At 43.6% G+C, this 21,308-nt stretch overlaps 1 protein-coding gene across 2 annotated transcripts; it reads left to right on the top strand.

Moving 5' to 3' along the window:
* Window positions 1–2,484: 2,484 nt before the first annotated feature.
* LMOD2 (leiomodin 2 (cardiac)) lies at window positions 2,485–8,836 on the top strand. 2 transcript variants are annotated; one of them, XM_010581297.1, is made up of 3 exons: window positions 2,485–2,818; window positions 6,711–8,057; window positions 8,400–8,836. In XM_010581297.1, the coding sequence occupies exons 1-3, from the start codon at window positions 2,546–2,548 to the stop codon at window positions 8,424–8,426; spliced, it is 1,647 nt and encodes a 548-aa protein (XP_010579599.1). In that variant the 5' UTR covers window positions 2,485–2,545; the 3' UTR covers window positions 8,427–8,836. The 2 variants fall into 2 exon arrangements, with proteins under 2 accessions (XP_010579599.1, XP_010579600.1); XM_010581298.1 differs by having other exon boundaries at window positions 2,546–2,818; window positions 6,720–8,057.
* Window positions 8,837–21,308: the final 12,472 nt, after the last annotated feature.

The raw sequence follows: 21,308 nt of genomic DNA, 5'->3' as shown, positions 1-21,308 counted from the left end.
AACATTGAAGGTAATATTCATGCTGCTGCCAAGGACTGGACTAAATCTTCCTTTGGAATATTATTTTACAAGTGAGTAATGCATGCTGGTTTTTGAAGTTCCTTTGAGTTTGGAAAATTTGAATTATACATAGAAAACTTTAAATAGACAATTCAGGTATCTGTGTGTTTTTACTTTGTACTATGGACTCTCAGCCCAGGAAAATTCAGAGACTTACAAATTTTGCTGTAACTGAGGAAAAAAGAAAAAGCAGAAAGCTCAGAATTTTCTGGGGAAGAGTATATTTGAATAGATTTCATTTTTAACAGCATGTTTTTGCTTTTGATATTGTACATATCAATGTTGTACATGTCAGCATTGTACTAATAAAATATAGCACATTTCTAAAAGCATTTCAGTTTCAATCAGCATTTTCCAACAGAAAACCTGTCCAGTGCAAATTTTCTAACCAACTCCATCTAAAAATGTTTGCAACAAAGTGTTGTCTGCAAAAATGCGCCCAAGAAAGATAATTTTATTGTGCTGCTTCTCTGGCTAACTCCAATGATAACAAAGTGAACTGTTGTCCTAGACATACTGAAGACATAAAATTGCTTGGAGTTCTGTTATATACATTTAATTAATGTCAACATCAGCATTCACAACGCAAAGTTAAAAGAAAAAAGGTGCTTATTATTTTTCCCTGCTATTTCACATTTTACAGAATTTGGCCTAAGCATCATTTCTGCAAATGCAGCTGAAAAAGTGAACAGAACTTCTACTGACCCACTGACTTGTCTAGATGCAGGTGACCCATGACAGTATCTTACACCATGAAGGTAACACTCTTAGCTCCATAAGCCAAACTGTTTTGCACCTTCCTCCTTTTTATTTTATGCAAAGATTTGGTCAACGTAAATGACCTGCAAATATTTATTTTATTTGAAGATGCACAATATTCTTTAGTCTGCTTTATTAATGTATTTTGTGTGTTAGGGAAGACTAAGCTTGTAAGCTTTCATCCCACTTCTTGAGCAAGCTAAACTGCATGAAATTCACATGGAAAAATATAATTTCTTTATCAACTCTGTATATGAAAATCATGCTCAATCTCCTCTCCCCATTGCCAGTAAGGCAATATGCATAATAATAAAACTAAATGAGCAATTTGGCTAAACGTCATACATCAGTTCAGGTGTCCAATCCATACTAACAAAAAAGAGATGATGTTGGACAAGAACAATACTTCAAATTATTTTCACTTACATTTCCATTAAATACTGACTTGACTACCTAAAAGTAAACCCACCATGTCTTGTCATTTAATAAGGTTGATATATGTTGTTATAGATATGCTCCTACTTCCCTGTACCAAAACCAACCTTTTCTCTTTCTCTCTTCCTCTCCTTCTCTCTCACTCACAACAGATATTGCTGGCCTGCACATTTCAGAAAAAGTTGCTAGTTGGCCGTCATTCACTGCTAATAGAGAAATAAAAAACCAGTATGAAGTTTAACCTTTCATTCTGTAGTGTCTTATGTTGGAAGATACCCGTCTATGAAAATAATGTCAGAATAATATATCATTTATTAGCAGACATGGTAATGTAGGTATACATTTAAAATTAAGAATTGAAAAGCACTCTCCAGCTGCACATTGGTCAGCTACAGCAAGCAGTAGGCATTAAGTAAAACTGCCACTAGAGGCCTTCATTTGCTAGGGGCTGTCAGAAGTGATGAAGACAGAGCCCCGCTGCCCACCCAGGGCTGGTTCCCCCTAAAGCTCAGGGGGATTCTGCTCCCTCCCCCAGCAGAGCACAATTCTCCGTGTGAACAAAAAATCTCACAGGAGATGCAAATGGACATGTCAAGCCGATTCTCCCTCCGATCACCCTCGGAAAAAAAAAGGGGGGGGGGGGGAATTAATAAATAATCCAGTTGTGTGATTTGTTACAGGCAAGGCGTGACATTGCAGGAGCTGGCACGCTGACCGCCTGCCCTCGGGCTGCCTTCCCACCGATCCCAACCTCCTGCAAACACCTTGGCGGGATAACAGTGCGGTTCCGCTCGAAAACCGTGAAAACGAGAGGAAGTCCGGTGAACAACAGCGAGGGTGTTTTATTTCCAGCCTCTGTGGCAGCTCAGGATTAAATGGATTTTCATTGTTCTTTCTCTACTGCAGTTTGGACACAAAGTCGGTGTAAATGCGCCCGGGGTTTTATTTGCTGCCGCCCCCCCCCGTCCGCAAGGCTGGTATTCTCCCGCTAGCCGCCTGCTCTAAATATGGCCATGGCCAGTGTGTCAATAATCCCCCTCTTTAAGGGACCTGCAAACAGTAGTGTTGGGACATTCTTGCTGTTCAGATGTCTAGCTGACGTCTGATGCTTAAAACGGAGCATGCTTTCATCCCTTCGTGCATTGTCGTAAGCCCCCGATGATTACTCTTAAAAGGGTGCCTCCGCTACGCAGGGAAACAGTTGCTGACCAAACGAGACACAGCTTGCTTGCTTCAGCCTTCTTGAATGCCTAGTCACTTCAGGTTTGTACCAGCCTAACCAAGCGGGACCATGTCTACCTTTGGCTACAGAAGAGAGCTCAGTAAATATGAAGACATTGATGAAGATGAGCTCCTTGCTTCTCTCACTGAAGAGGAGCTGAAGGAGCTGGAGCGGGAGCTGGAGGACATAGAGCCCGACCGTAATCTCCCGGTGGGACAACGGCAGAAGAGCCTGACAGAGAAAACACCGACGGGGACTTTCAGCCGGGAAGCGCTGATGGCCTATTGGGAGAGGGAGACCAGGAAGCTCTTAGAAAAAGAGAGATTGGGTGCGTGCGACAAGGTAAGACGCTGAGGCATTCGCTGTTTCCTAGAAATATTTTGGCTTGTTCTTCCCTGGCATAATCTTGCTCACTGTATTCATTTTCTTTCAGTCTCTTGTAGCATTTTTAAGAACATTTTTAGCCATACTTTTGTGTCTGCTAAAGCGCTGCATGTTAGCTGGGGGAGGTTTTGCTCTCTCCAGAGTTACCTTAAAAGCTTAGTTGAGAACAGAAGAAAATCCCATAAAAACTATCGTTAGTGATTAACATAGGAATAAATTTTAAAGGGCATGTTAGAAATTATTGCCAGCTAGTGATGTGGACTTTGGGATAACATTTGATTTTGTTTAAAAGCTAAAATTTGACCTTTCCTTTAAAAAAAAAATCTGTATTGGTTGCCAACAAGCATGTCAGGAAAGATAATTATGAATGCATGTTATGTCAGAAGTCAAGTAAGCAGCCGCCAGGCTTCATGCTCGCTGGAAGGAAGCTGCATTGCAGTCAGCAGCTTATGTTGCTTTGTTCCTGCTGAGGATCCTTGGCACGGCTCGGGAGTCTTCTGGCAACTGTGGTCAGAGGGTAGCTGTAAGTTATTTAAAAAGTGGCCTGGGGTAGAGTCATCAGCCAAACCATTTATCTGTATTCCCCCAAAAACAACCAATAGTGCTTGTTAGGCAATTCATCCCCCCAAATAAAAATACTACTAATAAAAGCCAGTCCCTGAACTGCAAAGGAATAGTACAGCTGGGCAGGAGTGAAGGGCTCAGTCCCAGCAGGCAACGAGTGCTCTCAGTCTAAGCTAAAGTCCATGTTGGCATCCCGTGCACCGTTGCTAAAACAATTTGTGAGACTGAGCTCTATCAAAAAGCAACTTCTGTTTTCATGTTAGCTCCATGTAATTTCAAAGCAAAGTGAGGACTTGGGGATGTGAATAGCTTTTTGATTTTTAAGCACTGCTTTATACTGAGTTCTGACTCTGTTTATAAGGACACATTTTCCCATGTTTAAGTAGAAAATAATACAACAAAAGCAAAGACAGAAAAACTGGACTCAGAACTTCTAACAGCCTTGATTCAGGAGCTTGGTTCATTTCCAAGGAAATAATTGCAATTTGTACACTAGATAAAATATTGTCCCAGAGAAAAACCACCTGAATTAAATTAGCCTGCAATAATAATATTCAGGATTTCTTTACACATAAGTGTTTTCTCCTGCTCATGAATGGTAGTGTAATGAATTTGCAGGCAAGTGCACAGACCACTAGCTGTCATCAGACCATTAGTATCAGCTCGCAGATGTTGACTTCACTCCCTGTTTGTCAAGTCCTACGGAGGCAATGGCAAGATTAATGTTTATTTCCAGCTGAGCCTGGAACTCAAAACCTGGACAGTTCCAAAAAACCTCCAGAACAGGTCTAGTTTGGTGTCTTATATAACGGCAGGGTTTTTTTTCTTTTTCCATGTCTATACAGCATTAAGAATGGGTACTGACTAAACCTCAAAGTGCTAGCAAAAGCCTCTGTAGTTTTTGATCTGAGAAGAAACTTCCTAAATGCATCCGTAAATATGAAAATGTTGACATGCTGATGCAGAGAGCACAAAGGCTCTCTTCACTGAAGGCTGTAAGAAAGCTCCTTCTGAGTTTCTTGAAAGCAATTTTCTTCTTGCCCTCAACTGTCTTAAAGTTAGACACCTCATCTAAGATGGTTATTTGTGCTTCTTCTATAGTTAGTGGTGAGAGATCAGCCCCTCTAGAAGGCAGACATCCTGCAGATAGCCTTTTAGGGTGAATGCCTTGCCATCCAGAGATATTTACCTCTCTGCATTGACTATCTTAGTCCTAACTTTTCATCAGGTTACTACTACGAAGTAAGATGAAGCCCTCCAGGCTGCCTGCAGCAGTCCTCTACTGAAATGCTGCCACAATAACAGAGCATGCCTCTATGGAACTGCAAAGAGAAGAGTACTCGATTTCAAAATTATCATGCAGATTGTTATGACACCAAATGATGTATGTGACAGGAAACTACATCCCCCCTTTGACCGCAGAAATGCCACTAAAAAAAAAAAATCAAGTTTTTTTTTATTAATCTAGTTTCATCAAGCATATTAGCAGTCCATTTAGAGGCACCAACTTCTGCTCATGTGCGGCTGTGTTGAAGGCTGTAGTATGTATTCCTGAATAGATAAAAGCATAGCCATGAAGACGTGTTCCTGGATACCTGGTGTTTTCAGTTTTTAAGTCTGCATATATGTATCGAAGCTACAGATTTAAATCTTAGTCCCATAATAAACTTGGCTTAAACACAGCCCCATTTCTATATGTAGCACAGTATCCCTCAGTGTAAGGGCCTTACTGCACATGATCCACAGGACCCTGCAAGCCCTCCAGGTGCTGAATGCTCAGGAATGACAGGCTGGAACAGCTCGATGTCCTGTTTCATTAGAGTCAAGCTTCCGCAAACATTACAATTACCGTCTGTTTTGTGTGTGTCCCAATACAGAAATCTGTTTAAGATCGTGAAACAGTACCATGCAACCTGTCATAACTATTATTTTAACCTTTCCCTGCATTTTTAGAGCCAGATAATTAAGCAAACCTAAAACTGCACAGGTTTTCTAAAAATAGGCTGTCATGTTAGTAACACTTGTTTTCCAGAAGCACAAAACAGAATCACTGTGTTTCCACAGAGTCTACTTACTTTGTAAAATACCCTTTAGTATTAAAATATGAACATTGATAAAGTAGTGCATACAAAACAATTACATTTCATCAAAATTTTATAAACATTCACAAATGTAAATAAAAAGACATACGCCATGGCTTGTTCAGTAGAAAAAACAGAACATGGGAAATCTTTTTGGGCAAGAGCTTTAAGGTTGGTCATAGTGTGTGGGTTCAGTCATGGCCCATACAACACTACTGTGCTTCTGGAGTCCTCCAGGTGAAGAGTGAGACTTTCCTGGGGTGCAGACCTTTTGCTGCTCCTGTGTGGAGAATTGTCTTCTGCCACTGTAACTGCTAAGGGCACCAGCCAGAGCTTTGAGGAGCGGTTCCAAATTTGCCTTCTTGGTGCCCACCAAATACATTAAAATAACCTTGGGTTTTAGAAAAACAATCAGTTTACTCTGTAGGCAATGAGTTATAATGAGTTACAGTATAGCAGCGGACCTGTGACAGCTGTTGGTGAGCACAGTCTTAGCTCTTGCCAAATATGAAGAAATTAGGGGATTATTGACATATGATTACTCATTACCTGTGGGAATGTGTCTGAATCTTTTCTTCACCAATAGCTTCTAAGTGTGTATAGCCCATATAGTGCATCCAGAGTCTTTTTGACATGACTCCTGTAATTCTGTATTATTTTGCATATCAATATGCATGTTTACACATGCAGACACTATTTGTATTCTAAATCATGGCAGTCTTTAGCTTTTTTAGATGTACTAGCATGTGCAAGGGAGTCTGAGCATTGACACAGATGTCTAATCATTATGAAACGAAGAAACTTGTTGCTCATAGATCATGTCCATTCTGAAATTGCTGTCCTGTGTTTCTTCTGGCAAGGATCCAAATAATATCCCCTTGTGGACATGCCAACACTTAGAAAACATGAAGTATGTCCATGTTGCAATATCTTTTATCAAGTTTTCTCTTGGCAGGAATCACTGACGTCAGTAAAACTGTTCCAGTTTATGCTAAGCATTTGTCTCCTAAAGAATGTGAAAGAAGTAATGTTAAAAAGGTGTTAGGTGCAGAAACATTTTCTGTTCTCCTGTCTCTTTTTCTGGGGATTTATTTTTAGCTTTCAACATTAACATATATCGTTTCAAGATAATTGTTTTTGTGCCAAAAGGCAGTAGCTACATTACTGCAATCATGTATAACACCCACACCTACATTCCTGTTCAGGATTCTGAGCAAGGAGATGACAATTCAGAAGACATTCAAGAAGAGTATTTCACAGAAAGCAATAGTGAAGTGTCTGAGGAGGCATATACTGAAGAGGATGATGAAGGAGAAGAAGAAGATGAGGAGGAAGATGAAGATGAGACTGATGAGGAGGATGAGGAAAAGCTAAATGCTGCAGCAGGTGAGAGACCTGAGGATGGCAGGAGTTCTGACCACATCAGACACAAAAAGTGTAACAGCGCAGAGGACAATGAAAACTTACTCAATGGCCATGATGAAAAAGACACCGACAATCTGAGCTTAAAAAGCAGTGCCATCCACCCTTGTGGAAATCCAACAGTTATTGAGGATGCTTTGGAAAAAGTTAGGAGCAATGACCCTGAGACCACAGAGGTCAATCTGAACAACATTGAAAACATCACTTCACAGATGCTTATACAATTTTCTCAAGCCCTGAGGGACAACACAGTGGTTAAGTCATTCAGCTTGGCTAACACGCACGCTGATGACAATGTTGCAATAGCTATTGCTGGTATGTTAAAGGTAAATCAGCATATAACTAGTCTGAATATTGAGTCAAATTTTATCACAGGCAAAGGAGTGCTGGCCATCATGAGAGCTTTGCAGAACAACAAGGTTCTAACAGAACTGCGGTTCCACAACCAGCGGCACATCATGGGCAGCCAGGTGGAAATGGACATAGTTAAACTGTTGAAAGAGAACACCACTCTGGTCAAGCTTGGATACCACTTTGACCTTGCTGGCCCAAGAATGAGCATGACAAGTATCCTGACAAGAAATATGGATAAACAAAGGCAAAAGCGTATGCAGGAGCAGCGGCAACAAGAGTCTGGTTGTGATGGAGCCATCAGTCCAAAGACCAAAGTCTTGCAGAAAGGGACACCTCGGTCCTCACCTTATGTGTCACCTAAGAGCTCACCTTGGTCCTCTCCAAAGCTCCCTAAGAAGGCACCGCCAGTGAAAAGTCAGCCTCCAGCTCCTGCGCCTCCACCTCCCCCTCCACCCCCGCCTCCTCCTCCTCCTCCTCCTCCTCCCCCAGTTATTCCAGAGAAGAAGGCACCAACCAGGAATATAGCCGAAGTCATCAAAGAGCAAGAAAGCTCAAAAAAAGCCTTACAGAATGGACAGAAAAAGAAAAAAGGCAAAAAAAGCAAAAAACAGGAGAACAGCATATTGAAAGAAATTAAAGATTCTCTAAAATCAGTCTCGGACAGAAAATCAGAGGAAGGTTCACGACCCTCCACCCGTCCCTCCACCCCACAAAGGTCTCTCCATGACAACCTTATGGAAGCAATTCGGGCAAGCAGCATAAAGCAATTAAGGCGGGTAAGTAAGAGATCATATTTCAGTAACTGATTGTGGCTCAGATATAGCACAAGCTCAATTAATTTTAGTGCAAATATATTTAATTTTTAAAAAATTCTTAGGAATGTGGGCATAAGAAGACATTTGGGAGGAGGCTTTTCTCTGATTGGGCTTTTCTCAGCACACTGATTTCTATTCAACTGATTTTGACAGAAAGTGGGGTACTTTCCCAGGTTCAGGCTTGTTACGGGAGCTGCTGTGTAGCACAGGGCTCTTGGGAGTGTGTCTCTGGTAGGAATTTTGCCATTCAGACTGTACAGCAAATGTAAAGAACACCCTCTCCTCCCCACCCCCCTTTCATAGGTGGAGGTACCAGAAGCCCTTCGGTGAAAGCCTGGACAAGAGAAGAAGCAGAGCACTGCAGTGGTCAGGGGAGGCTACTTGTCCGTTCACTGGTGGTAACATAGACTGTCTAGCAAGCTGCTTCCAAAGTACACTCTTAGATTCAAACCATTTCTCTTTTATTTCAAAGAAATAAACCTGCTAAATACGAAACAATGCTTTAAGGATACATTTGCCTTGTAATCTGTAAATATGGAAATAATTTTCTTTTTTATTTAATGAGATTTCTATTGAGAAATTGCTGCTTATTTAGATATTCTTTTCAATATCTGATTGCACATCACTGGACAAGTTCTTCACACTGAGATGTAATAGTTTACCAACCTGTGGTTTCTTCTTTTTTTCTTTTTTTTTTTTCATGAATTTACAATAAATGTGGTTTGAAGCTTTCAAGAAGACACATAGTCCTGGGTTTCTGTGAGTAAAAACCTACCAGATGTTTGCGTCAAGTTCATGAGCATTAGGGAAGTCTCCTGGGAAAGAACCTGAGCTCTTTCTCAGCTGCGCCCATCAAGCCTGCTTGGAGGATAGTACCTGAGCCCATATGTTAGTGCAGTTTCATACTGACATGGGAAAAAAAGGTTCGTAAGGCTATCTACAACTAAAATTAAGCTGTGGGCTCTGTCAGATCACTGGTGTTGCGTGCCAGGTCCTAAACTTTGATCTAACAGAAGGGGAAGTGGGTGATGAATAGAGCTGCAGTTCATGTTGACTTAAAGATTAAAAATTAATGTAGATATTTTAAGGATGCAGCAGAATTATTCAACTGAGATCCATTCAGTACAAGTGCATACTGCTGTATCTAGGCAGAACTAACCCCAGTGCAGACATTCAGTCAGACAGAGAAACATGAAAAGCAGTCTAGCATTCAGGTGGAAAAAGACTTTCCTATGATATCAGCTGAACAACAAGTGGGGTGTGAACTGTCAATATGATATGGTGGAAGCAGAGCCAATATCATTTGGAGATGCATGGCTGGAGGTATCGCATCACAGGCGATGGCATGAATAGCCCTACGTCATGTAGTACTAGACATCTCCCTCTGTCAGGTTAGTTATAGTTCTGGGTGCTTCAGCTAGTGTGACGGTAGCAATAACATGAAGAAAACTGAGCAGTGGCCAAAACATTGAAAGGCAAGGAGATACATGTTTAGAAGTACTACTGTATATTAATTAGTTTGCTCTTTTCAGCAATAAACAACAGAATTACTATTTCTTTTACATAAAACCACAACGAGGTAATTACTTAAGGTTACCCAACATTGCAGTGGTACTGAAAAAATATAGGTAAGCTTGTATCTAGAAATATCAATAAGAGAGATTTCCCCAGAAAGAGGAAGAAATTACTGGAGGGAAATGAGGCACAATGGAGAGGGGATCCATTAGTGAATTGTCAGAAATGTTACGGCAAGAAAATGGTGAAGATACCTTTTTGCTTTTGCATTTATTGACTAGAACATACCAAAAGCAATTTATAACTAACTGGAACACTTTCCAACATTTTTCCTCTTGCCTCAGGATCACAACAACTCATCAGTATTTCTAGACCTAATGTCACAGGAAATATGGTATGTACAATTAGTTTTTACCTGCCTTTATAATTGCATAGGCTCCCACAGCATAAAAATCAACCTATGGTTAGTTTCCCATGACAAAATGGAAGCTGGAGTTTAGGATTTTCTGAGGATGGAAGCAATGCTGGAATGCAGACCACAGTCAGGAGGAGACCTACAACCCCAGACCTTGTCCCCAGCAGCTTTGTGAAAGATGAGAAACAGCAAAATGTTTAATTAAACACTAGAAGCAGCTAAGCAGTTGCAAGGGAGAATGAAAGATAGGGAGGGAACCCAGAGAAAGCACAATGGAGTGAATTTGGAGGAAGACAAAAAATGTTTAAAAACCCCAAACCTTTAAGGAAAGAGGGAGAGTGAGAACTGGGGAAACTATCTGTATGGGAGGTAAAAACTGATACAGAAAAAGAAGATGATATAGAAGAAAAAGAATACTGAGAAGTGGCAGATGAGAGAAGAGAAGAGAAGAATGCAGAATAAGAAAACCTAGAAAAAGGAAAAAAGGGAGGTAAAATTCAACTTTCAGGTCAGTAAGAGCTATTGGAGTTGCTCTTTTGCAGAAGGGAAGGGTGATGGGCACAGCCCTTATGAAGGCTCAGCCAGTGCTGCTGACTGCAGTTGCAGACAAGTGGTTCATCAGTCCTCTCTGGTGCGAGGCCTGCTCTGATGATGGAGATTAGTATTTCAGCTAAAATGCAAAGTCACGGAAGTGGCGGCTGCATGTGGTTATTTAAGCTCCTGTGGTACAGTCCCTCATGAAGTGTCAGTCCTGTGCCTTAGCCAAAGTCTAATCTGGGTAATTACCTTCTGCCTACATAAATTTCACAGCAGTTTCACTTGGAGGCATTTGAAGGCATGTCTCCTATTTGCAGAGTTGTGAGGCAGAGCCCCCCAAAACACGTTGTTGAGGTTTTGATGCCCCGCTGAAGGGAAAGGCAGCCCCTTTCCCTCCTCAGGTGGGTGTCAGCCCTGCTGCCAATGGTGCTGAGCTCCCTCACGGATGCTTCCAAGGAGCAATTTGTTTTCCTTTCAAATAGGCAAGCGAGCACCATATGACAAGCATACAAAACCCCTCTGGGATGTACTGTGCCACCTTCCCAGACTGGAAGGTGGTTTAGCAGGAGCCAGGAGGTGCCAAGCCGTGTTCCTGCCTGGGGAACAAACATCCCGCAACTGTGCGTTTCCCCTGGGGCCCAGGTCCTGCCTGTGAGCTCGGTTCACTTCCCGTACCCTTCCCTTGAGTTGCAGGGAGGCAAATCATCTTTGAAGGCCTGACTGCCTCTTGTTTGATCTGTAAGGAAGGTGGCCCCCGGGTCAGCTCCTGCACATCCAGTGCTATGCCCCCATCAGAGCTGGACGCGGTGTCTGGAGAAGGGAGCCCCAGGATGCAGGTATGCTCCTTGTTTGGACTCACAGGGCTCCCTGCAGTGGGTGGCCATCCACTTTCTCTCAAAGACCAGGCAGAGAAACAAACACAACAAAATCTGTCAAAATGAATTGGTCAGCAATAAAAGAGCTGCAAAGGATAACCAAGTGCTTGCTGTCACTGAAGAGGTTAAGGGACAGGAAAGGACAACAGGTTATAATGTCTTTAGGAACAGACGATATATCCTTGGAACATTATCTTCTCCTGAGTTGCAGAAAGAACCAGCCCATTGAGGAGCAGAAATACTGTAGCTTCCCAAGGAAGTAAAAAACCCAAACTGCCTCCCCTATTTACACTAAGCCAAATCTCTCCTGTGAGTGTTCCCCCAAACTTGGGCTGGGGGTGTGGGAGGGCAGGGCTGGGTACTGCGCAGACCACACAAGCTTCACACCGTGGTTGAGACTGACACGGGGTCCTCCCACCGCCCCGCAGCTACCACCACAGCCCCGTGTGCTGCTGCAGCGCCGCTGCAGTGGCGATCTGCCAGCCGGCTGCACCGGGCGAGGGCTGCAGCCTTGCGTGGTGGTGGCAGGCTGTGCCAGCCTGCGAAGCCCCGTGCTCCGGGTAGTCCGACAAGGAGGCACTGCCTCCACTGCAGCTTCATGCTTTGGCCCTTCCCCATAACGCGTGTCCGCGTGAGCATCCGTGCCGTGTAACACGGTGTGAAAAAACTGGCCTACTGAAGCACCAGAAATATCAAGAGCTTGACTGCTACCCGTAATTCCAGTATCTGGCCCTTTAGTTTGTGCCTCGTCACCTAGGGAAGTGTCTGAAACTACAGAAAGAAAAGGAGCTCATAGAAGTCCAAGAGATTTTATTTCCACGTCTTCTGGAAGTTTCCTGCCTCCCCCTGAGTCACCTGTTAGACGTTCTGGCCCGTGATCCATGTTGCTCTGCAACTGGGGGGTTTAGCTGGGGGTAGAGGTGCTGGTCTGACAGCCCTGCAGAGGTGCTCCCTTCCCACCGAAGAGGGCAGGTGGCCAACGAGGCTCCTTCCAGGAGAAGCCACATCCATTTCTGGGGGCTGGGTCTGCGCTGCGCGCAGCCGGGAAGCCGGAGGAGCTGGTGCAGCACAGTCCCAGCATGGCGTGGTGGGAGGACGGATGTCCTGGGAACTGGGAGGCTGCGAGGCAGAGGGGAGCACGAAGTTATGGCCAAGGTCTCTCCCTTGCCCACATGCCAGCACAACAGAAGTGCAACCCTCCCAGCACAGAAGAGAAAGTGTGAGTAGTCAAGACTTCCACACCACCACTCGCACGGATTCCTCATAAGTTCGTCAGATATATGGAAGTAATGATTAAGGCAGAGCAGCTTCACAGCCAAAATAGAGAGGATGTGTCTGTGGGTTGTTTAGAGAGTGACACCTTAAAGCGAGGGGGTTACCTGCAGTCCCTGGATGTAAGGGGAGAGGTAGCTCCGAGAACTATTCCTGGGTGCAGGCCCAAGTGAAACGGCATCTGCACAGTTCTGGTAACTAACCGCCAGGAAAAACTGATTTGAATCGAAAGAGGGGCAGAAAATGGCTAGGATAATTGGGGAACTGGAGAGAGATGAGAACAGGTGGTGGGATCAGTCTAGCCAAACAAAGGCTCAAAAGGATTTCAGCTCACATCTATAAATACTGCAAAGGGGAAGGAGCTACAGGACACTGTTAGCAGTAGAAAAAAAAAGGACAGAAACTGTGCATGACTGTATTTGTATCAGAAATTATAAGTCATTTCCTAACTCTTAGAACAAGAAGAGTCTTGGAACAGCATTCCCATTAAAAAGGAATGGGCAAATTCACCAACTTACTGTTAAAAGAGTGCAAGAAGCTTATGAAAAGGATAGGATGGTATGGTGCTTTCAGCAGCAGAAGCCTGAAACTGGTAACAGAGAAGCTCCTGCCATTGTTATTTTAATCCTCTTAGATGTGATAACTCCACAGGATCTGCAAGCCAGAATAATACTGAAAGTTGTAAAAATCTCCTACAATTTGTAGCAGGATGCTTTATTTTCAAATCCATGTAAGTCAGATGTAACTTTAGAAACAGACTATCACATGGAAGCCAAAGGCTTCTACTAGGTGCTGGATTAATACCATCTACACTTGATGCCAACAGGAACCAAATACTTAAAAGAGGGAGCAGAATTTGGTTCACATATTGATAAGCCCAGTACATACAAGGTCTTGGTCTGACAGAAATTAATTTGTGTGCCTGTATTACTGAGAAGATGCTCTTTAGAAGCACCTGGTGATTTGGAGTGGCTGCTTTTATATAAGCAGCGTGAGATATTTTTCTCTTCAGACATGCAAAACGTCAGCCCACTAACAGGGTTTCAAGTTAGGCACTTGTAAATGAAGTTTCTGAACTGGACTGTGATTTTTGCAGTATTTTGCTCATTCTATTTCATCAGACAGTTCTCTTGCTTTTGAAAATACAGAGGACTCGTGTTTAATAGATGCTACCCAGAAAAGACCTTCATCGTCTGAGGGGAGACATCTCAACATCCCACCTCTCAGCTGGGACTTGGGCTTCCCAGTCCTCAGCCTCACCCCACGCTGCCAAGACCCAGAGCCGCGAAGGAGGGGGATTACGGGCAAGGCGTGCCATCGCAGCTCGGGTAGGCAAACCAAAAGGATGAATCTGGACAATGTAAGTGGGCTACTGGTAAGGGTTAGCTGCGGCGGGGCAGCTCCCACCATGAAGGTGGTGAAAAAAATAGGGCGACCGTCACCAGCTGGCTGTGGGGTAGCTGGTGCATTATCAGACTCAGATGTAACTGTTCTGCATAAAAAGGATGGATCAGTCAAAAAAAAAATGGAGATAAGGAAAAAATCTGCCCTTGTTGAAAGCAGGGCAACAGCCTGCCTGCCAGGTGTATTTATTTCTATCTGTAACTTCTCTCAGCTTCAAATGAATATGGATTTTATAAAGTCTTTTTAATGGCAAAAAATGAATTATTTTTTATGTAAGTTTAGTACAGGGAAAGTTGCTTCTCTTTCCTTAAAATATTGTCACAGTAAAAATTCTCAGTGAGTTCCTGGTAAGAGCCAGAACACGTATCTCAGAGCCAAGACTGAGGGTTATGTCCTGGGCTGTGCTTCTGCTACTTGTGTACTCTGGGGTATGTTGCTTAATTTCTTGTGCCTCTACTTTGCCTTGGAGATATCAGTACTGATCTGCCTCACAATACTGGAACGCTATGTTCACGTAGACTCGAGTGTGCTCCAAGATCCTCAGAGATCAAGAGCTATTAGATGCGTTATTTTTATTTTTATTTTTTTTTATTTTAGCTAACAGGAATGTTTTGACTGTCTGAATATAAGTGAATATGTAGAGTGTCAGTGTATTTCTAAGCGTCAAGAGAAGCACAGCCCGTGACCCAGTGCAGGAAATTTTGTAAATGCAGATGAAGCAAGCCACGAGGACAGGAATCCCAAGGTGGAGTCAGCTGTGCAGTAATGCCATCAAAAGGAAGACGTGCCATTTCTGTCATTTAGTCACCTAAGAAACAAACATATAAGGAACTGAAAGGACAGTCAGAAATGCTTATGTAGCCTGAGGAGGATAAATTGGGGCTGTTTCCAAGGAAAGGCCTAGGAGACAATTTCACCAGACTAACCAAGTATAACCTCTATCTGTCAGACTATTTTTCTTGCATGGAAGATACCTGAAGTTTCAATTCCATAGGTAAAAAATTTGTCCCTTCTGCACCCCACTATGCCTTTCTGCCGAGAGCATTAGGTCAGTCCACCCATAAAGGGCTAAATATTTCCTGGGCTTTTCTTTCCGGGGCTTTTTCTGAGAAACAGTTGGAGCCATAGCTTAATTTTTTAATTAACATATTTATGACTTTTCTTGAGGGCTGTCAATGAGCTGCAGTTAAAGCAGTGAATTTCACAGGCACCTGAAGGAAGTGTTTATGTGTACACAGAGTGGGGTCACTCCTCTCGCTCGGTGTCAGCTTACGGCTCTTTAAATTAGCGATACATGCACACATTGCTGTGTTTCACAACCAAGTTGGAAGGCAACAGTGCTTATGTTTTGTGTGCTCTTGGACACTTCTGTCGAACTCCAGCTCTTCATTTTCCTCTTCACCAAGTCTGTCCTGACCGTGGCAGGTTAGTCTCGACGGTGTAGGGTGGGCAGGTAGAGGCAAACTCTGCCTGTATAGCGAGCCGGTGAGACAGGCACCAACACCAGTCCAGAAGGTGTCTGGCTGTACAGGCAGCACTCAGATGGGGCAAATATTCTTGCTTTTCATCCAGGTTTATTGCACAGGTTTGGGTGCCTCACTAGCCCCTGTTAGATGACTTTTGGTCTGCTCCCATTCATCTGCAATGGGCTCTGTAGGCTTCCCTACCACATCCCATGACAAGCTTATCTTTTTTCTAGCCAGTCATGAGCCAAACTTTTCAGTTTAAAGTGATCCAAAACAGTCTAAGTGAGATCCAGTCACTCCAAACACCCTGATTGCTGGATTTTAGGTGCAACACCAGTCAGAGCCGCTCCAGGGGAATCTTGCAGCTCCGGATCAGCACTGCTGTGGTCCTTGTTGCCCCCTTCATGCCTGCCTGTCTGTGCGTTGCTGCCCCCTCTCTCGCACCAAACCTGCAATCAGTCAGTTCGGGGAGGTAAACCAACAAAAAGCTAACCTGGCCAAAAAAAAAAAAAAAAAAAAAAAAAAAAAAAGAAACCCAACCAAACAAGAAGGAAGACTGCTCTGCTAGTTTGGTTCCCCAGACCTCTCACCGCCGGTTCAGTGCTGTGTCGCTGGTGCAGGGGAGGTGGGGGCAACCTCTGGCCAGGAACAGAGGGAGGACAGCGTCAGGCGGCATGGATTTAGCTTGGCTGAAATTGTTCTGGATCCGTACCCTAAGCTCTTTGTGACAACAGAACCGTGGATGTTGATAGCCCGGCACAGCTGAGCAGCCTGCATCACCCCACCGTGCCGCTGGCTCCTGCTCTCAAATTCCCACTGAGATGAATCCCACAGGTCACATGGAGAACTGAGCTCACAGCTGGGTGTCAGACAATCCCGAGCTCTAATCCCAGTCTGCCAGCTCCATGCTATGAGACACGGTGCACCTCAAGGGCATTGAGCAGGTTGTGTCAGCTTCCTATCTCTGTAGAGCGTAAATATTAGTTCTAGAAAGCGCTTCCAGAGTGGCCTTTGCTCCAGACAAGATCAAATATAATTAAACCAGTCCTTACAAATACGTAGTAAATGGAGCTCCTAGTCTCCCTAAACAACCATCCATTGGAAAGTCTTCCTTAGTGCTTTGTCATCTTCTCAGGTGGAAAGTAAGCCCATTACTTTTTGTACCATCCACGCTGGACACGGACCCATTCACACTGAATAGTTGTCGTTTGGCTACCTCAAAGCGGCAATATGTGGCCTCATCTGTGACTGTATGGCATGTTAATAGTACAAAATGCTGTGTCTCATTCTACCGCTTAATTAAATGCAGGGTGAGCAGACCTGTTCAATGCTAAGGGTACTGGGTCCTCTGACGGTCATCCATTCCAGAGCTAATAGGGCCCATAGCTCATTGCACGGTTAGCTAGCTGTCATCCCACCAAGAGCATGTTTAATTCTGAAAGTCAACTATTCCCCCTGCAGTGTGCTGCTCCGCAGCTCCTCAGCTATATTCCCCACCAGAAGAGACATGGTGGTAACTGGGAATATGGGTTCATTATCACATTTGAGGATCTTCATGGCCCAAGATTGCTCTCCCATCGCTCGCTTTGCCCGTCAGTTTTCTGATACTGTCTCATCGTTGTGTTGATGCTAGTAGGGCCACCTGCGATAGAGTGGGAATGGAGTCATAGGTGCAGAGGCAGTTCTTTCATCAAGTGTGGGCCAATTCCTCACTTCCAGGGTGGAATTTCTGATCAGAGTGAGAGAACCAGCCTGACCCTCCAGGTCTTGAGTGCTGCTGCTGCTGTGGTGGGACTCCCATACCTGAGACTGCTCAAAACAAAGATGTGAACTACAATCTGTAGTATTTCAATGAATGTTTAAACACCTCGTTGCCAAATCGGCCTCTTTCTGAGCTGATAAATTTTTACCCCTTCTCCAAATGGAGCAGTGGTCTCAAGAGAATTTCATTTTGCTTTGTTTATAGGATATTTCCTTAATTGAAATTCAAGGTTAATGCATCTCTTGGGCAGATTCCAGGTGTCTCTCTCTCATTTGCTTTTCATGAAGAAGTCTGAAGGGTTCAGTTCTTCCTGGGGCAAATGGTGAAACCGTCAGTTCCTCAACAAACCATGGGATGGAAGACCTCTGTAGGGCCATTCAGTCCTCTTGTTGAGGCTGGGAGAGCTGCAGTGATCAACATGCAAAGGAGAAAGAAGATTCAAATGTGTCCGCCTCGTTCCAGTCTTTCTGTCAGCAAGAGATGCCGCCTGCTGCCCTGAGGTCGTGAGAGGTCTCCAGGGCCATTGCTAGTGCTCAAAAGCAGGTAATGGACTTGGGTATGTTGTTCCTGACACAGAACATCATACTTAAAAGCAGCATATCTGATTTAGTTGAAACCAGCAGGGAATGACCTGAAGGCAGACCAGGAGTTGCATAGTTTATTACAGTCAGCTTTCAAGTGAAATTAGGGATTTAGTCTGGAAACACTGTTGAAGCTGTAGCTCTACCCTGATTTCCTGCCTCTTACACCAGATATTCTATAATGCTTTAAAATACAAACACTGAGCTAACCAGCGGCAGAATTTCCTGTATGGTCTCGGCACGGTTGCTTGTGAGCAGAACTCCCACTGCAGTACATGGGGGAAGGCTGCATAAAAATATATGAGGCACTAAGGATGCTGTATCCCTTTATTTGCTTTTCCCGCAAGCACTATGTGAGGGATCACCTTGCTGTGAGACGGAGGCGGGCACTGGCTGCCAGCGATCAGACTCCTCTCTCGAAGGGCAGCCTCACCAGCTTGGCCCCATGCTGCACGGCACCAAGAAAGGTTTAACTATGCTCAGTTTTTCTTTTCCTTTGCATGTCTCTTCCCATTCCTCCAATTACCAGTTTCAAAATTATGGAGGAAGCATGCCCCACCACTTCTATTTTCTCCTTCCACTCCTTCCCTTCAATTCAGTGTTTTGCGTAGAAGAGGCTTGCTTTTTTCCATGTGTGCTTTGGGACACTTGTCTGTTTAATAACTCTCTCAGAGACACACTCAGTGTGATCCAAGTGTTATCAGCTTGGGCTCAGGGTGCTCTCATCAGTGTCAGTCCTTTCCTCACACACCTCTGTGTTGGGCTCCACATTGTCATGTCAAAAGACACCCTGCAACCTTTTCTTTCCCCTTTAATCTTCATCTGGCATTGCTCAGGTCATGGGAGATCTAAGTACATGAGGTAAGGAAAAGCCAAGCCTAAACCATGAAGATAGTCTGAATCAAAGCTCCATCAAGCTGCTTTTCCTTCCCACTGGCTCTGAACCAGAACAAAGAATAAGACATCTTTCATCTTATGTCACACTACTGATGAAGAACCTACTTCCTAGCAGACATCACACAGGCTTTTAAATCCCTGAATGTGTTTCAGGTAGAGGGTCCTGTCCTGGTGGTTGGAAACGTGATGAACATAAATGAGAGGTTTCTCTGGTGGATAAAGAAAGATAAAACTGAAACTTCCACTATGAATCTAAATAAATGTTCTTCAGCATTAATTTCTTTGAAGCAAAAAATCCACAAAGCATTTTTAATATAGATTTGCTGCTTTTCTGTCTTCTAAAAATCTCTTTTACAGATTTAATTGGAAAGCAGCTACATAATCACCTGCACCACATACAAAATACATAATTGCAACTCAGAGGATAATGTAAGTTTGTTCTGGTATTAAAAATTCTCTATCAGAAGAATTTGATAAATATAATGCAGCATGCAGAATCAGCCTAATTTTTATTTTAAATGCCTTCTCCAGTACCGTAGGGGTATGTCCTTTCTTTCTGCAGCTCCAGCCTCCGGACAGCCAAACAATTGCCCCGTTAACAAAGGCCAAATGTTTTGCCAGCTTGCAATAATTGCCAAAACTGTAATATGAACTTGTGGATCTCTTGATATATTCTTGTACAGACTGATGTCTTTCTGTGTAATGGGGCACTGCCTCAGATAGCCTAACAAATCCCTTCACAAGCCTGTAATTCCAGTCTTTGTTTCTGCTCTGTGAATTCTGCCAAACGCCCATGTGCCCCAGGGAGAGAAGTCTGGGGGCTTTGATTGTACATACTGTGCAGATTGCTTCAGATGCTCCCATCTCCAATGTAACCTTATGTTTTGTACATCAGCTATGTTCTTGTCTGAGACAGCATACATTTAAGAGGAAACAGCGATGAAATGCAGACAATCCTAGACCATGTGTCCCCGGCAGGTAGCTAAGTACATGAGAGCTGTTCAGTGAACATTATAAAAAGTAACCCTATAGGGACTCACTCTACAAACGAATAGCTGTATTCCTTAGCAAACCTGTGGCTGAAGTATCACACCAATTAAACACATGTTGCTCTCTGAGACTGAGACTACTGCTAGTTAAGTACTGCCGTACCGCTGCGTTTGCTGTTGCAGAGCTCCCATCCCATCTATTTCCAGAACATCCCAACAGTTTGACTGAGTCCATACTATGACTTCACTCCAGTGTAGTAGTTCTAAATACAGCTTGGTGAAAAGATTTCATGACTGAGTAAAACGCAATGCTGCTGGAAATCAGGAGCAATGGGTAGAGCATGTACCTTTATCACAAAATTCTGCAAAAGCCTTGGTGAAATGAGCCTTCCCCATTTGCAACTTGAGCAGTAACGTTCTATCGCCTGAACCCTTTACAGAACCTCTTGCAGTCCACTCTGGTCAGTGTTAGGAAAATACTTAGAGGTCCTGAACAAAATGCTGGCACACTCATGCAGAGAATAACCAATATTTAATCTGAATGAAAAACTTCGGGGTTAGTACGTTTATGAGCTTCTGTTTAGCAAGACCTTAAGAAGTTGCGTTGGGCTGAAACATTTTGCCAGTTTCAGTCAAATTAGCAACACAAAAGACAATATTTATTTTTCTTTTTTCTTTCTTTAATACTGCAAAATAGATGCTGCTAAATTAGAACCCAACTGTCTTCATAGTAATAAAACAGGAGGTCAGATTTAAAGAGCTACATTTGCCCTTGTGTTTCTTGGAAGACCTCTCTAAGTTGACAGTGCAGCTGTTCACTGAAAATTATGCAGAAAGATTAATAAAATCTTAGTTGGCATCTTAAAACATATGGCAAGTCCAACAGTTTTAAGTAAGCATGGATCACATTGTACAGCTGAAATAACTGACACATTTTTACCCCGTGGCTGTAGTATTTATCAAGTGCAAATAGCAAAAAAGAAATTTAATAGAGGAAAGTAAATCAATCTGATTTCAGCCACATCCAGTCACAATTTCTCTGAATGTCCTGTGATGATCAGAAAGGCTGGGGGATATAGAGTGTGACTGTCATTCCACAGCAAAAATACTATCACACACTTCAAAGCTATTGGCTGCCTTTCCTCAAATAAAGTCAGAGCTTTAACGTGCACCCTGACGAAAACAGGATGGCCCCTTTCAAACCAAGACGATAGAGAGAGACGAGGCAGTAAGACGAAACCGGCAGGAGCCAGCGCACACGGAGCTGCAGTAAATCCAAGCCATAAACAGAATGTCTCCTGTGCTTAAAATCTTACGAGGCCCCTGAGCTTTCTGAAAGTGTGGCAGCAGCACTGCTGCACCCTTCCGTCTTGCAGACCTGCAGGGATTCAGAAGAGGCACCGATTCCTGAGATTTTATAATGGCTTGTATGCATGAAACTAATGTTCTTTACATCTTTAGGGAGAAACGCGTGACCGTTCGTAGCCAATCAGCAAGGA

This window comes from Haliaeetus leucocephalus, unplaced genomic scaffold, assembly GCF_000737465.1.
Source record: "Haliaeetus leucocephalus isolate CR32 unplaced genomic scaffold, Haliaeetus_leucocephalus-4.0 Scaffold763, whole genome shotgun sequence".
In the NCBI taxonomy this organism is placed as follows: Eukaryota; Metazoa; Chordata; class Aves; order Accipitriformes; family Accipitridae; genus Haliaeetus; species Haliaeetus leucocephalus.
This window is presented reverse-complemented; position numbering and strand designations above follow the sequence as displayed.